At 44.6% G+C, this 17,217-nt stretch overlaps 1 protein-coding gene across 2 annotated transcripts; it reads left to right on the top strand.

The window, feature by feature from the left end:
- LOC115395253 (pleckstrin homology-like domain family B member 2) lies at positions 1–16,092 on the top strand. Of its 2 annotated transcripts, XM_030100697.1 has the most exons (18): positions 1–70; positions 1,082–1,214; positions 2,437–2,551; positions 3,961–4,928; positions 5,037–5,369; positions 7,373–7,507; positions 7,662–7,799; positions 9,005–9,151; positions 10,738–10,848; positions 10,923–11,012; positions 11,277–11,414; positions 11,816–11,915; positions 12,696–12,894; positions 13,294–13,384; positions 13,476–13,622; positions 13,720–13,939; positions 14,077–14,162; positions 14,334–16,092. In XM_030100697.1, the coding sequence occupies exons 3-18, from the start codon at positions 2,497–2,499 to the stop codon at positions 14,472–14,474; spliced, it is 3,099 nt and encodes a 1,032-aa protein (XP_029956557.1). In that variant the 5' UTR covers positions 1–70; positions 1,082–1,214; positions 2,437–2,496; the 3' UTR covers positions 14,475–16,092. The 2 variants fall into 2 exon arrangements, with proteins under 2 accessions (XP_029956557.1, XP_029956556.1); XM_030100696.1 differs by lacking the exon at positions 1,082–1,214 and having other exon boundaries at positions 3–70.
- Positions 16,093–17,217: the final 1,125 nt, after the last annotated feature.

Raw genomic sequence — 17,217 nt, 5'->3', positions numbered from 1 at the left:
GCAGACAGAGGAGGACTGGAGCTTCAGCACCACGGAACTTCTAAACATGTAACTGGAACGTAAAACAAAGGTCAGTGGCTTCATCATCTTCATCATCCTCTCCCTTGAAGTGTCTTTTAGACGCAGGGAGATGCCTGCAAAGTCTCTTAACTTTGTCCTGGGATGTGCGTAAAGCTGTTGTGGGGCAATAAAATGAGGAAAAAAAGACAGAAGACCTACATAGATGGAATTATGTTTGAAAGTTTAGAGAAGTGAAAGTGTAGATGTGTTTATCTAAGAGAAAAACAAGAGAGGTTTCCTTTTTCATAATTTGGAAATTCTAGTCTTTTAAGTCATTGATGAGTTATCTTTGAGTTACTGTGTGTGTGTGTGTGTGTGTATGTGTGTGTGTGTGTGTGTGTGTGTGTGTGTGTGTGTGTGTGTGTGTGTGTGTGTGTGTGTGTGGTGTTGCTGGTTGCTGTCTACAGTTGATCCAAAACATCAAAGGCAAACAGAAGGTATCTTCTAGTCTTCTAGTTGTGTGTCTTTCCATCAGCATATCTTAATGTAGATTCAGCTGCATGTTTTCAACATCAGGGAAAGAACCACAGCTCCTTTACACACTCCCACTTTTAATATGATACTAACTGTATGGAAGTTTTGAGTGTATGCTTGTGGAACCTATTTCCTATACTTTATCTGTATCCAGACAGAAAATGTTGTTGCACTTTGACACAATAACACTTTTTTAAACCAAAAAAATAATGTTCTATGTTTGTGGGGTATTTTCTTTCTTTCTTTCTTTCTTTGAGTTTTTGCATTAAAACATGTTTTTCTTTCTGGACAAAGAATGTCACACACACACATACACACACACACTTACACAGAATAGACATCAGCAACCTGTACCTACTTATCTTCAGTGTTACCGCACGCCAGATGAGAGCCGTCTTATCGGGGGGTCATTCCTCAAACTGTTTACATCTCGCTGTGTGTTTGTGATTGGCACCACCCTGCTGGCCTGCAGCTGGGCGATGCTGTAAAAGCTGCTGCTCCTGACACGGAGCTGGGTTTCTTCACCCTCCTCTTTTTTTTTTTTCAGGAGGTCTGGAGAATGAACTCACGCTGATTGATTGTGTGACTGTGTAAAAGGATACCCTGCTTCCTGTAGGCGCTCTCTCTCCAGACAGAAGGACCGGAGAGTCTTGGATCAGCCATCTCTGCATTTCTCTGTGGTGTGTGTGTGTGCTGTCTGTGGATTCAGGAAACATTAACGTCTGGCTTTTAAAATTCTTATCTCACCAGTAATAAAATCACCAAACGTGGTCTCAGTGACTTTTCTCCTTCACACTGCACAGATTTGAATTTGAATTTGAAAACGGATTGATTTCGATTGATGGATCTTCTTCTGTTTGCTTTCATTTGTAGTATAAACGTTTAGTAATTCTACATCTTCAGTTGAGAAACAGCTGATAGGGAGCTGCATGAATGCAGCTCATGTAATCATTTGATCGTGACCTAATACAAATAGATTTATCAAAACGTCAAAACATTTTCCGTCTATTTAAAGTCAGCAGAACAAAATGAGCCAACATCAAGTAGGAAACATGTCGCCATCCAGGTTTTAAACCCTGAATGTTTAACCCCGTCTGCGGCCTCTCTGGGGGTCGAAGGGAATACTTTCGAGGACTGTTCAGGAGTCTATGGTTAAACTATGGTAAGAGTTTTTCTCTGAGGTGCAGAGTGCTGCGGCATTTCAGACTTTTATTGGTATCAGTGGCCGAGACATGAAAACTTTCCTATGGATCTGTTCTAATACTTAGTCTTGAGGAAAGTTTTTTTTTTTCCTTTTCCCTTTAAAATATGCACATCTGAAATATCTGCTTCAATTGTGGCATTGTTATGATGGATCAGTTCAAGCTCTAGATCTGTTTTGGTCATTTCATGACTGAACAGTGCTGTTGTTATATGTTACAGGGACACTATGGCTCAGATGCTCAGAGGGAAAGTTGAACTGGTGGTTCAGTGCAGCATTAGATAACTTTATGGGCTGCATGGTGCTGCAGTGCTTAGCATTCTCAGCTCATAGTAAGAAGATCCACACTTTGAATCCTGACTTTGGGGGCGTTTAGATGCAATCTTTTTATGTTCTTCTTCAAATTCTCCCCCTAAACAGTCCAAAAGCACATGTTTGAGGTCAAGTGGATGTGTGTGTGTGTGTGTGGTTGTCTGTCTCTCTCTGCTTGTCCTGTGAGGGTCAAATACGCATGTAATCTGTCTTCATCCAAAGTGACCCATCTTCAGTTCTATCTTTAATAAGACAGTATAGAAGATGGATGGATAGAGGGCACTGGGATCAATCTGTTTTATTTTTCGAAGATGTTTTGCGACAGCCATTTTTTTCATAATGAAATTCTGAAGAGTTTTATATTGATTTGAGCCTTTTCTTCCTCTTAGGAAACAGTGCAGAAAGACCAGCTCAATCCTGCACAAACTCAGAGAGAGGAGCGCAGTGTGATGAACACCATGCTTCCTCAAAGGAGTGCCATGGCCACATTGAGCTACGCGTCAGGTAAGACACTGCATTCAACACACCGATTCAACCATTTTACTCAAAAAATCAGATTTGCATGAGAACTACAAACTTTTTTAAAATCTTAATTAACACCATTGCTGCCGCTCTGTTCTGAGTGTCATCTGGTTCACTTTCAGCCACTTGTAATCCTTTAAGTCCCATATTCTGTAGATGCATCTGTTATATATTTTTGTGTTGTGTATAAACTATTGAACAAATTGTACCATCCATTAAAGGTGAAGAGCAGCTTCATATCGGGAGGCGGCACATCGAGACTAGAATTCTCAAAAGCTACCTGTTCAAACCCTGCTTCAGAGTATTAAAGTAGCTCGGTGATTGTGCTCTGATTTCAAAGGATAACTTATAATTTGTATGAGTACAAAACACATTTTATTATTGACCCCATTTTAACAGGAACTGACATTATGTATCGAAGGACCAGAGTCAGACTTGGCTGATATCTTGAAAATCCTCAGCTAAATGGAAAAACAGTCTTCCTTTATATAACATACTTTACTGCTTCGACAGGCTCGAGGTGCTGTTTACTGTTCGTGACATTCACCTATTCACACACACACATACACACACCAATGGTGACAGCTGCCATGTAAGGTGCTCGACCTCCATTGGGAGCAACTTGGGGTTCTGTATTTTTTTCCAAAGAGCACTTCAACACAGCAAGAATTGAACCACTACCCTTGTGATTGGAAGCAGCCTGCTCTATAAACTGAGCCACAGTGGACTGAGTGGACGAAAGAGAACGATTTACAATCATCTGGGGGTCGTTTGTTTGACCTGGAACCTGAAACAGCTTTTCAGCTCATTAGTCCAGTTCAATATATTTGAGTTTTATTGAGACTGACAGACTTTGCACCTGGTGTTTTCAGTATTGATCAGCTAAAATAAGTAAAACACAGAACATGCCAACACAGCAATGTGTAGCTTTCAAAACTGAATGAAATCTAAAACTTGATACGAGCTTAATCAATGCAAAAAACCCCTTCATATTTGTGTGGGAGTTGTAGACATTCTTGACGACTGACTGAACTCTGTAATTGTTTGTATACTCGGCCACCCATAGCGCAGGTCAGAGTCCTCGCACTGTTCACTTAAATATTTAAGTCGTCTTCCTGATCCCTCCTGTAGTCGAGACCATGATGTGTTCTGGTTGGTCTTGGTCCACCGGCATTCTTCCATTTTTAGAAGAAACTTAACCACTGATTGAGCCAGTGTTTGTATTGGGCTCAGAAGTGTATGACCATACATTCCTCACTGGTTTCCCCCTTCTTACTCAGCACACGTCTGATCGCACTGCTTTCTGCTGATCTGCCGCTTACAGTATTAAAGCAGTAACCTTGAGCCTCGCTGTTTCATTTTATGCTCTGTCGGTTTTCCGTTCTCTCCAGACTGTGTGAAGATCGAGCCTCACGGCAGCGGCGGCTCGGTGGGTGGGACGCTGCTGAGGGGCTCGCGCTCCAAGGCCGAGCTGCAGGAGCTGATGGAGACGCTGCAGCGCAGGAAGAGCGCCCTGGAGGCCAGCCTGAGAGCGGCCGAGTGCAGCCGCAAGTATCTCAGCATGCCTCCTTCGCCCGGAGGGACCCAGTCCGGCAGGCCTCTGTCGGTCCTCGGCAGCGCAGAGCGCCCTCCGCCCGCCTCCAGGAACTTCTCCTACATGAGCAGCAGCAGCGTGCCCCCGTCGCCCCGGCAGGGCGAGCGCCAGCTCAGCTCCAACGGCCCGCTCCGTCACTCCCACTCCCGCCATCAGTCACAGGACAGCCTGCTTCTCTCGGAGGGAGGCGCCCTGCTGGGCTCCTACGGCGAGCCGGTACCGCGTTCTCCCAGGGTGAAGAGCGGGGCGGCCAGCGTGCCGTCCAGCCCGCGGATGGGCCGCAGGCTCTACTCTCAGGGCAAATGCGGAGGAGGCGACTCCCGCCAGAGGAAGTACTCCACCGGCTCCCTCAGCAGCCTGGGGCTGCACAGCCGCTCCCTGCCGCGGCTTCACAACGCGGCCGACCCGCCCGCCCTCTCCCTGCCGTCACGCCACTCGGTGGGCTCCCACAGAGCGGCGGCCTCGGCGGGGCAGCGGCGCAGCCTCTCCTCCCTGGAGCAGCCTCCAGATGTGACCGTACCTGCCAGCATGCCCAGCACGCCCAGGAGGGCCAGCCTGGCCTCCCTGAGCTCTTTGGGCGTGGACATCGACGGGACCGGCTTGGATCTGGGCTTCGGGGAGAGAAGGTTGTCTTTTGGGAAGAGCGGGCTGAGTCCAGGACAGCGGGTCGGCAGCATCAGCTCTTTGAATGGCAAAGAGGAGCTGAGAGACTACCATCAACACCAGAGGGACGAACGGCTCCGGGAGCAGAAAGTGCAGAGGCTGGTCAGTGTTTTCATCTTACTTTGTCCTGTTTTACATCCTTATCATCACCAGTTTTCAACATTAAAGTCAACAGTAATAGCTATATAGTTGTGAATCCCTTGCCTGCAGGAGTGCCAGCGTCTTGAGACCATCTTGAACCTGTGCACGGGGTTGGGGCAAGTGGTGAAAGATCCAGGCGGTTCAGCTGTTTCCGACCTGCAGAAGATCAATAAGGAACTGGAGAAACTGCAGGTGTCGGACGACGAGTCCGTCTTCTCCGACTCTCCCAGCAGCACGGCTCAAGAGAGCTGCTTCGGGGCCAAGGGCAGAGACTTCCAGCCGTCCGAGGAGCAGCAGGCCGGCCAGCGGCAGCAGAGCGGCTACAGGGAGGCCCGGTCCCACTCACCCGCCGTCAGCCTCAACAGCAGCGCCCCGTCTCCTTCCACACACCACAGAACTAAGGTAGATAAATGATCAATAACAGCACAGCTGCATGCTCGTTATTCACAGCCAGAATTCCCACAGCGAGTCGGTGTTTTTCTGATTAAAGTGCCACACTCTTTTGTTCAACGCTGACTGTACAGGGAACTACTTAGTGATCACTTCATAAAATAGCGTGAGCAATTTAAGGCACAGCTACTGTTACATTCAGCCTCTTTCAACTACAACAGGACGGTTAAAAAGGTTGTATGCGTGTGTACCCTGTGAATTCCTGCCACAGGATGAGTGGTAAGCTGAGTCAGTATCAAGCTCTTGTGAAGACTAATGGGAAACATCTCGTCTGAGGAATGCAGACAATACGACTTCTGAGCCAGTTTGTTTACCTGTTGTTATTCCAGAGCACTTTCTTACTTTTACATGTCACAGAATTGAACAGAAATGTAAAAGTTTGATCAGTTGTGAAGGGAAATGTCTAAATAATTGAATTAATGTCATTTAAAATGTATTTTAAACAGTAAACATGACGGTGGAGTCTTGAAACTTTAGGAGGAACAAAGTAGCTGTCACATCCACAATGATGCATTTTATCTTTCACTGGGTTTATGTAGATCAAACATTTTCATCCAAGCATCCTGAAGAACCTCTGTATTATATCTGCACTCTGTTGTGTAATTCTAAACTGCGACTGAACTTCAGGCAGATTCTTGATACAAACGATGCATTCCAAAACTGGGTGCAATAAGCAATTTGTACATTTCCTGTTTATGTGGGTCAGTCAGACACATAAACAGGGGATGACAGTTGCACAAGTCTCTCTCTCTCTCTCACTCTCTCTGTGTCACTTTAATGTTGCATCCTAAATCTAGTCTCCCATTATTCCTTTTGGAATTGTTACGTGTTTAAAATTTCCCAAAAATAAGCATATTAGATTGATCGATCAGTGATTCTGACTGTCAGGAAGGCCTCCTCCTCCTGGATTCCTCTATTCCACTCCAGAACAGCGACAGCCTTACGTTGTGTCTGCTTTTAATGAAGAAGTGCTGGTTTTGTTTCAGCACTCAGCCATTCAAAGTCTTGAAGGAGGAGGAGGAGGGGGGCAGGAAATGACTTTATCCCATGGAGAATTTGTGCACATATGTGTGTGCGTGCGTGCACATCTGTGTGCGGGTGTGTAAATGGAAGAATTCTTGTGTATATGCAGAGCAAAGATCTGCATTTTTCCAGATGTTTTGAACTTTTTTTTCTCTCGCTTAATGAACCTAAGACCCTGCAGAGAAAGAAAATGTAGGTTACTCCAGCATTCGAACTCTCTGAAGTTTATGAGACACAAACGTTTTGCAAAACTACTATTTATTTAATGTGACTTTGAAACGAAGACCATCCCTTTCGCATTGTGTGAGTGCTGTTGGAGATTTACGGGCTCTAAATACCCTCTCATCCATCTCGTACATTCTTGGGAGGAGTGTGTACAGGAAGAAAGAGACTCTCCCAGCCCATCATGGAAACTATAAATCCAAGAGCCGCTGGGCGCACGAACCTCTGACCATAAAAGAAAAGAGTCACGGTGCTTCTCTTAAAGAAAGAAGCCTGATATTACAGGGTATCTGAGATACTCCCACGCATGAGTGTGAATGGCTGTGGGTAGGATGCTGGTAGGTGTAGCGATATGTGGGAAAGCTTCAGCGTGGCTGGCGGAGGATTGCGCACTGATAGAGATTTCCATTACACCCGGTGCAAAGGAATCCTGTCTCTGCTGCCAGTGATCCAGCTATGGAGGAGTTAAAGCACCAGCAGCAGCAGCAGCAGCTGTTGTGTAATTCAATAAAAAAAAAAAAAAGGAAATCATTGCACTGGTAAATTTATATGAATTTAAATCTGTTCAAACTTTTATGAATCTATATTTATTTCACTACTAGTAACTTTTAGGGATTTCAAACTTTTTAGTCCTGTGAGTGTTTGCGCTCACATGACCTGAAGTCTCCTCCAGGGCCGAGCGCTGAGACGCATTCCTGGTGTCATTTCAGGCTTTGGAGAGTGTGCAGCTGAAGCAGGAAGTAACACACATCGAGGAGGAAAGAATCCAAGTGCTAAACAACATCGAGGAGCTGGAGCAAAAGATCAAAGACCTGGACAACCAGATGGAGGAGTCGGTCCGTGAGGTATCGAGCGCAGCAGTCAGTAAACACAAACAGCACCTGAGCAAAAAGTATGTGCAGCAGTTTATCACTATAGAAAGGGAGAAAATAAGCTGCAAATCAGTCATTTTGACCCGTTGATCCAAGTGCTGTTGGTAGAATCTGCTCTCTGCTGCAGATGGAGGTGGAGTGTGCCCTGCTGGAAGGAGAGCAAGAGTCCGAGACGGCTCAGCTGCAGAGGGAGAAAGAGCTGCTGGAGGAGCTCAGGGGGAAAATTCAGAGTGTTGAGAAGCCGGACCTCGCTGAGAGGTCACAGGTACGTTTATGTGTGCAAAAACTGAATGCTCAAACTGAAACTCAGTTCTTAATCAAACTGTAATTGTTAAATTGCACTTCAGATGTTTTTTTTAATCAGCAAAATCACCCCTCTGTGCTCCTCAGAGTGGATTGCAGTGCAGCCTCTCATCATTTTCATCCAGTTTGAGTGTTGATGAGGGACAGGAGAGAAATGAGGGAGTCGTAGACAGTTGATGAAAATGAAGAAGTGAACATGGCAAAAGGAGAACAATTTGAGCTTTAAGAGCAAACTGTGGAGTACAATGGATTATTTGTCTTGCTTGTTTGGAGATTGCCAGTTTGGACGTAATCTTCAACATTAGAAAATCTACAACATATATGTAGAAGTGAGATTTGTGTTGATTTGAGAACGCATGATCGGCAACAAGTACTTTCCATCAGGAGTTGCAAAGTAAGGAAAATAATCCTAGTTTGTGTCATGTTACTTCTTTGTTATTAGAAATCCGGCCGGTGGTGGTCAGAGGTGACTTTGGAGAATACAGGAATCCGGATTTATTGTGTAGACACGGACTCTTAGAGACTCAAACCGCAGTTCAAACAAACGATCAGGTTTCAGTTCATGTCAGCCACAGCTTCCTTTAAAGGCATTCAGTTACTTTTTATCCAGAACTGTAAAATCCCCACATTTTCTAAAAGGAAATGCTTTCAGCAACCAAAACAAGAAGGATCCCAAATGAGGTTTGTGTCATCTCCGTCATGTCTCATGTCTTCTGCACAAAAAAAATAATGAGATGTTACCATTTGTGCTTCACACCTGCTGGTTCCCAGATCATCTTTCAAAACAGTCTCACTAGCTGTGGACTGAATGTGTTTGTTCTGTATTTTCTGGACTCATTTGCTTTGGTCACCAGTAAGCACGACGACTTACAGTAACGCCTCTCCAAAGTATTTATTTTTTAATTTGTAATCTTTGTGATCTGTAATTTCATACAGTTTGCATTTGTTTGTACTTTTTTTTTTCCTTTCTTCATTCGTTTCTCTTTTCCCATTCATAGTTCCCGTTACAGCTCTGGTAGGCCTTCAGGCGCACATGTGCAAAGGGGCCCGAATAATTACTAGGTGTCACAGAAAAACCGCTAACAAATGTGACTTCACAACGCTGGGAAAGTAAAGCGTCTTGAATTCTGCCATCACTTGGAGAAATGTTTCTCTGTTGCTTTTCAGGAAAATGGGGAGCAATCAAAGAGTTCAGAGGATTTGGAGTTTCAAAAGTTGGAAAGAGAAATCAAGCAGGACGAGGAAAAAGAGCATCAGAACCAGGAGCTGCTGGGAGAGATCGCCGATTGTCAGCGACTTATTGTCACGCGCAAGGTGCAGCAAGCATGGTGCAGATGCATGACTGTGCACGCAGCATGAATTGCATGTATAGCTCTTCTGCATTGCTGCCATTGAGTCATTCTAACGTGCTTTTTTCTGCTTGAAGTTTATGCTGTTCGAAATGTCCCTATAGATAATTGTAAAGAACTGTAACTGAATAGTGGATGACGTTGGTTTGTTTAATAATTTCCAAAAGATGTGACGTTTCCTTTCATAGTTTGGTGATACTTTTACTTCAGGACTTTAGTATAGAAACTATAGAGCAAGGCCCAATCCCAATTCTCTGCTTAATCCTCACTCCTCAACCTTGATCCTCAATCTCAAATTAAGTGCCTCCTAAAAACAAGTGTTAAGGAATGTAATGTCACTTGGAAATGGGACAACCCTTAAAGACAGTTACGTCCTTGGACCACAGGGGGCAGCACTGCGCAAGAGGGTAGAAGAAAGCCAGAAGTGCAGCGTTTCCTGCAGGAAAAAAGTGTAGCCAGGGGGGAGCGTGCGGCGGGGAGTTTTTGGACCGTCGGGAGGGGGCTAGCGGCTAGCGCGACGCTTCTGTGGACCGTCTGAAGGAGAGAGAGAGCGCACACGCGTGGACCGCTGTTTTTTTCCCCTCTCCGTTGTCAAGGCGCTGCACAATTTAGCGCGGTGGTGGTGGTGGTGGGGGGTGGTGGGGGTGGCAGCAGTGATAATTTTGGTCAATGATCCATAACAACGCCCTTTATAACTGTAAGTAATGCGCCCTGCATTAGAAATGTTTAACATTTTGCATGTGTGACCTTGTTAATAAATGCATTCAAATGAATTTTCTTGATTTCTTTCTAATAGCCTTTGTAAATATTATCTGTGATAGAAAGTTAATACAACTACTCCCAAAGTAATATACACCATTTTTTATTAATAAAATAACAGCAAAACGAACTATTAACAAGCATTCTGGATTCTCCTTAACTCCAAGGTAGGTCTGGTAGAATCTCAAAATTAAGGGAGATAACGCTCCTTAGTCTCGCTCCTTCCCTCAACTTGTTAAGGAATGGGACAGCACTTAACTTAACGGGAGCGCGCATTTTGAGGAATGAGGAGTAAGATTGAGGATTAAGCAGAGAATTGGGATTCGCCCCAACATTATTTATTAAGTTGGAAGTTTTTGAGATATTTTAAAATGATAGAAGAGGGCTCTAAATTCTAAATCTGCACTATCTCAAGTGTCAGCGGTGATTTTTCATTTTGAGTGGATCTTTTGTTTGATTACTTCTTTGTGGTTTTATTGTCATTAATCTGACTGCAGGTTGTGCATGAAAGTAGAGCTGCACAAATGTGACATTTGCAGCTAAAAGCATGAACTAATTTCAAGATTCCAGCAATGGTAAGCATGCAACACTGAAGTATGACTTGATTAATTCAACTTATCGGAGAAAGAACTTAATACACTGCTCTCGAAATAAGAATTTGCTCTTGATCACTCTGCTGCCGCTGCTGCTTTGAGTTAACACACATATCTGCATGTTATTTCTTTGCATGCTTTTGCTTCATGTTTTCTGAAAGCTGACAGAAGTTGTATTGTTGTTCTTTATCCTTTCCAGGAGAGACTGGCCACGCTGAAGAAGCAGTCCTCTCAGATTGCGCTACAGACTCAGCAGGAAAGAGAGAATTTCCAGAGAGAGAAAAACAACTTGCTAATTATGCTTCAGAAGGTAAGAAAACTGTCTGCATGCCGATATTGTAATTATTCAATTTTCCGCACTGAGCGGGCGTCTGATGTCTGCAGGAGAGAGAAAAGTTGGTGTCTTTGGAAGGAAAGTATGCAGAGTTGTCTGAGGGGCAAAACTTCACCAACAATCCAGTTGCCATCAAAGAGGTAGGAGTCGGTTTCAGTTATGGTGCAAAGACTCTTTATATTTCCACCAGCGGAGCGCCGCTCTGTGCTGAGCAGAAATCCTCTGCTTTTGGCTGCTTTTTCAACATGCATTCAGCTCCAGCTTCAGGCGTGCTGGTGGTCCGTGTTTAATGACTTAACTCAAGACTGACCAAACTTTCAGTCGTTTTAATGATTGTAGTTTTTTTTTTTTTTTTTACCCTTTTGCGGTCTTTGTGATTCCTGTGATTTCTGCTTTTATTGCAGCATTTGCAGTCTCTGAAGGAACGAAGAAGAAGCAGCAAGGAAAACGCTTCACAGGCAGTTGACAACCTACCTCATAAAAGGAACCAGCAGCTCCTCGGCCCGTATGGCAGATCCCTGGGACGCACACTTCCTCCGAAGGTTTACAGTGTTTATTTAAATCAGCCCAAACCTTTCTTTTTTTTTTTTCCCAGAATACCACAGGATCATAGTGGATGTTGATGTGATGAAAAGCGATTCTGCTAAACAAAGATGAATTGATCCAAGCGCTTTTTCACTCATTTGAAGCACACTACTGCATAGTCACTGCTCATTTTAAAGGGCTAAAACTTATTCTGGCCTGCTGCAAAAGGGATTTCATTGCCTTCATAGTTTGTGTTTTGAAAATTCATTGTCCCTCGGGACTGATCCACCCAAACAGGAATTCTCAGTTTCAGGCTGGAACACCCATCCAGCTCGCTGAATTCTGCAGAGTGCAGTTGTTTTGCGGTCGCAGAAACGAGCCCTGAACATTGTATGTTTCCTTGCTTTTTCTGCCCCAGGTCCACCTGCCTTTGTCTCAAAGCTCCAGCTGTGGAAGCGTAATCCCACAAGGCTTCAGCTTCCCCCCGCGAGAGGTGAACCCTCGCCGTCTGTCTAAAAGTGAGTCAAAGCACCAGACTGCCACATCTTGTCTGCGTCAGATCTGCCTGCGCTCATCGACGCGAGTCCGGCTCGGCGCCTCGGGGCTGTTAGCCGGTATCAGGGCGGGAAATGCCTCAGTGATGCAACAATCTGTGGCAAAGCACATCGGAAGATGCGCTTCGATCGAATGCAGATCTGGCATCAAGGCGAACTTACAGCTTAACACAATCCTTTTGCATCGTGCTCAAGAGAAATTGGTTATTTACATTAAACTTTTTCAGGTTTAAATGTTTGAAGACAAAAAGCATTACAGTAGATCCTGTTCGTCACATTTTGGAATATTATGAGAGATATTTAGAACTCAGTGCAAATTATTGGTAAAATAAAGTTTCGTTGAATGAATGAATAACCTGCAGTTTTTGCACAAAACCCCCTTTTTGAATATTTTTTGTGTGTGTGTTGTTGATGTGTGTTTATCTTTTCATTACTTCTGGAAACCACACAGCTTTATATAACAGAAACTAAAATGCAGTCTCAGTAAAGCACTGTTTCCATCATTCTGACCCAAATAAATCCCCCTTTTTTTTTTTCTTCTCCAGCTTGATGGTTCACTGTTATTCGCTCGGTTTACAAGGAACATTTTTTTTTCTTTCCTAAGTAATTTCTTCAAGATGCTCCTCCGTCTCACCAGCTAATGTAATGACTCGCAGCCCCGTCGGTGCGATTGGGCACATTATCGTTACATCAGGCGGGCCGTGGGTATTTCCACTGCCTTATTGTAATATTCTCCTCTTTCAGCGGGCAACAGCCACGCACACATGAGTGAGGACAGACACAGGCGGAGTGACTTCTGCAGCAGGATGGTCTCGGAGCCCAACGTGTTCCTGGACTCCTTTTCGTATCCGGACAACAGCCAGGCCTCGGACACCGTCAGCGTGGACAGCTCCGACAGCCTGGAGACCAGCTTCTCCGCCTGCTCCCCGGATAACATCTCCAGGTGAGGCAGAAGCATACAGAGAAATGACAAAAAAAAAAGGTCTTTCAGAAGATTTTTTCTTTTTAGGATCAGAGGAGGAGAGGTTCTATTTTTGGAAAAGAAGTCTGAAGGCTCTGGGAGGCAGACGATGATTTGATTACGCATGATGAGCAAGCAGAATTAGTTTATGCTTCTCAGAGAAGCTGCGGTCCTGTGTAATAAGTCAGACACAATTATATTTTAAGATAATGTATGAAGTCGTGGTTTTTCACTCTCGCCTCACAGCAAGAATATTCTTTTCTGGATTTTCTCCCACAGTGAAAAAAAAAAAAAAGTCTGAAGTGACTGTCGGTTTGATGGAGAGAGTTTGTGTCTGTGTTTGTGTTGTGTCTTGAGAACCTTGTCTTTTTTTTCCATCAGTGCCAGTACGACAAATATGGCAAAAATCGAGGAAATGGAGCGTTTACTCCGAGAGGCCCAGGCGGAGAAGCTGAGACTCCTCGAGCATCGGGTAATGATCCCAAACCTTTCTAAATACTCCCAGATCCTCTTGACGGCACAGTTGGACAACAGATGTGAATTACTCACGTGTGATGTGGCAGGAACGAGAGATGGAGATACGCCGGCACGCTCTCGAGGAAGAGCGGCGAAGGAGAGAGGAACTGGAGAAGCGTCTGCAGGAGGAGACGAGCAGGAGGCAGAAACTTGTGGAGAGAGAAGTGAAGCTCAGGGAGAAACAAAGATCACAGGTAATGGCCGTTCCTTCCCTGCCATTTAGCGTCGTGTAAATGTTTCTGCAAGAAAATTGTAAAAGGTTTACGTCTCGTTTCATTGCTCTGTTCATAGTCCCGGCTGTTGACTCGCTACCTCCCTATAAGGAAGGACGACTTTGATCTCCACGGCCACATCGAGGCAGCTGGACACAACCCAGACGCCTGCTTCCATCTGGCCATCACTGATAAAACCTGCCGAGGGTTCCTGGTCAAAATGGGCGGCAAGATTAAAACGTGGAAGAAACGCTGGTTTGTCTTCGACCAGAACCGCAGGACGCTCACGTACTACGCAGGTGAGCGATCCTTTCTCTTCCGTCTCTGTGGATTATGCGAGTTGTTGCTGCTGCGGTGATGTCAGGCCAAAGCTACGCGGAGATGGGAGGCTGAGAACAAGCTTTGATCACCGACGTGTTTATGTTCTCGGCCCCAGACAAACATGAGACCAAGATGAAAGGAGTCATTTACTTCCAAGCCATAGAGGAGGTGTACTACGACCATTTGAAGAATGCACACAAAGTAAGTCTGATTATGTTTGTGCGTCTGTGACCGTGGCTTCCCTCACACAGTGTATTTCATCTCGACGTGTTTCTACTCCTTTTTTTCGTGCCTCTCATACTTCTCCCCCTCCAAACCCCCCTGTTATCCTCCCCCCTTTTCTCCCGAATCACACGCACGTCTGCACACAAGAGCCCCAATCCCTCGCTGACCTTCAGCGTGAAGACTCACGACCGGGTGTACTACATGGTGGCTCCGTCTCCCGAGGCCATGCGCATCTGGATGGACGTTATAGTGACTGGCGCAGAAGGACACATGCACTTCATGGTGTAGAGTCCAGAGACGACGAGGCGTGTCTGTAATCGAGTGACTTGAGTGAGGAGACGTACAGCTCTCATCAGCGCAAGGCTGATTTTCATCATCAGGTTTGAAAAGGGAAAAAAACAATCAGCTTTTGTTTACACCGGTAGCTTGCTATTAAGGAGCTGTGGGTGAACATGCTCAAATGCACTCTTAATAATGTAATCGTGTGTGAGACAGGTTTTATAATGAAGCTATTAGGATTTTTTTAATTGTTTATGCATCATAAGTGGATGTAGCACAACTGAGTCTAACGACACACTAGTCTTTATTGCAACCGAAAGCAGATTACAAGCTAATAGTGTTATATCTGACTTTTGATAAGCTCCAATTGAACCCAGGAAAACTTCTAAATTGAGAAAATCAACATCTGTAACCTTTCCGAGGTGTGGTGCACGTGGATGTGTCACCGTCTGACAGCTTTCTATAAACACTCCACCTTCGTTTCTTTGTATTTTGCCCCTGCTTTTACGTTTCCAGCCGTTCCTGTAGATACCAGGCAGCATCGGAGCGTCGCAGCTTCCCTTTTCCACAAAAACAATCCGTTTTTGTAAATGTACAAAAATGAACTTTATTGCTTCTGATGGGTTACTCATTTGGAGTGCTCCAGCCAAGCTGCAAACATAAGCTGACAAGATCTATTTATGGAAATATGCAAACGAAATACATCTCTATTTGCATCAATTTGTGAAAAAACATCCTTGAATTTATGATGGTCAGTATTTTTCTGTTTTAATATTAGCAAATAATTGTAATTCTTGGTTAATATTGGTGTCTTGGAGGTGGAAAAATGGCTCCGACGCCAGCGGTGCAGTGTTTCATGTCTGCGGCGGTGCGGCTGGCTCCCTCTGTCTGTGGTGGAGGCCGGACATGCGGAGGCCATGCTGCGCAGCAGTGATGCTGTATGTTCCTGCATCACCCACATGTTCCTCCGCCCCCCTCAGCTCCTTTATTTTTGCTCCTCCACCAGCAGAGGTCCTCCGTGCAGCAGCCTTGCACTGGAATGACGTAATGCTCCGGCTGACTCACTCAGACGCAGTTAAGTGAGGAACAGGGCCTCCATCATCCACAATTTTATTGCTTAGACTTCAAGTACCTGCAAACATAAGCACATGTATATCAAGCATGAGATTTGCTTTGTAGGAGCAAAAATATTAAGATGTAATCCTGATATCAAAGGTTTTTTTTTTTTATTTTGCTAAAAAAAAAAAAAGAATTCTATATTTGACATTTATATTCTCTGAAGCTTTGTAACACTTTGACTGTATTTGGTAGCAAAGGAAGACTTTAGCGGGTCCCAGACTGCAGGGCTTATTACTTTTGAGTCGTGGTTAACTCCTGCAGAGCTGACAGGGTTTCAGATGAGGTGTTGGATGAAGAGACGCATTTGTCAGGTAAACATCTCACACTGCTGTGCACTATAAGACGTACGCCTTGAAACCAAAGACATTTCCACATTTATATATATTTTTAATACCCTTAGGATTTTTTTTTTATTGTGTACATAAAACCATTGTGATTTTTTTTTTTACATTGAAGCTATGGCATAGGTTTTTATATTCCAAATGTGTCAAAAATAAATAATTTTGAATTTGAAATACATGTTTTGAATAATTCTGTTTTTTTGGGGGGGAACTGACTACAGGTTTCATCAGATTGTGTAACCAAACTGGATTGTAACTTAGAAGGAAAAAGACTGAAGTTTAGCTTTGTAGGCCTGATACTTTGTGTCATAACAGTGAAAGCATAAAATTATGCAAGTGGTGCACTCAAGTCTTATCTGATACCTTCTTCAAATTACCCCTGAAAAAGTAGGGTTTTTTTTAAATATCATATCCAGATATCTTTAATGGGTTTATGCTCCTGTTCTTGGTGTATTTTTATAAGTCAGCAGACCAGTGCATCTATTAAAAATTATTTGGATTTTAAAGCGAAACTCCTTTAGATAGCCCTCAAAATTGCACATTACTGAATTAGACAGAATGTTCCTAATGAATCATTTTAAGCCTTTGGACAGTCTAATAACTCACCCTGTGTGCTGTGTGTGCTCATTAACGCACACATGTTTTTAAACCCTGCCCCCCCCCCCCCCCCCCTCGACACTCACAACTATTCATTGGTTGACCTAGTGGGGTTGGCATGGAAACAACAAAATGAAGCATGCTAAATTAGGTACTGAGGAGGCACGTCTTCCCTCCACAGCCAGGAATGGACACAAACGCATATAGACCGCAGGAAGTCATGGTGGTCTCACTGTTTCCTGGGTGCAACACATACGAAGGGTGTGTGTGTGTGTGTGTGTGTGTGTGGGGGGGGGGGGGGGGGGGGGGGGGGGGGGGGGGGGGCCTCAAAGATCAGTAAACCGCTGCAGGGAGACCCACGAAGCGACCTGTAAACAAAGGTGCTCTCACACAGCTTATGCAACGCAGCTCAAAAGTTCACCCCAGACATGTTCTGAGGCTGTTCTGCACTCAAGGCAGTTAGCAGTTTAACTCAAAAGAGAGAGAAAAATCATGTGGATGGACGCTAACAAAAGGCGGCATTCACTAAATGTGTTTGTTGAGCTTTTCTCTTTGAAGCTGTGAGATTCATATTCGCACCAGCAGCGCCGTACAGCGTGACGTAACGGACCACACCGCAGCACCGTGTGAGTCTTTACAATCTGCTCTGCGCTCTACCGGGCCTGAATTTCATCCGCAAAAAAATTTTATACGCT

Source organism: Salarias fasciatus, chromosome 10 (assembly GCF_902148845.1).
Source record: "Salarias fasciatus chromosome 10, fSalaFa1.1, whole genome shotgun sequence".
In the NCBI taxonomy this organism is placed as follows: Eukaryota; Metazoa; Chordata; class Actinopteri; order Blenniiformes; family Blenniidae; genus Salarias; species Salarias fasciatus.
This window is presented reverse-complemented; position numbering and strand designations above follow the sequence as displayed.

Excerpts from the sequence above, each read along its gene's own strand:
- LOC115395253 (XM_030100697.1), top strand. The coding sequence starts at position 2,497 with ATGAACACCATGCTTCCTCAAAGGAGTGCCATGGCCACATTGAGCTAC. Across the intron at positions 12,895-13,293 it reads TCCCCGGATAACATCTCCAG|TGCCAGTACGACAAATATGG; the intron begins GTGAGGCAGAAG and ends TTTTTCCATCAG. Across the intron at positions 13,623-13,719 it reads GGGAGAAACAAAGATCACAG|TCCCGGCTGTTGACTCGCTA; the intron begins GTAATGGCCGTT and ends CTCTGTTCATAG.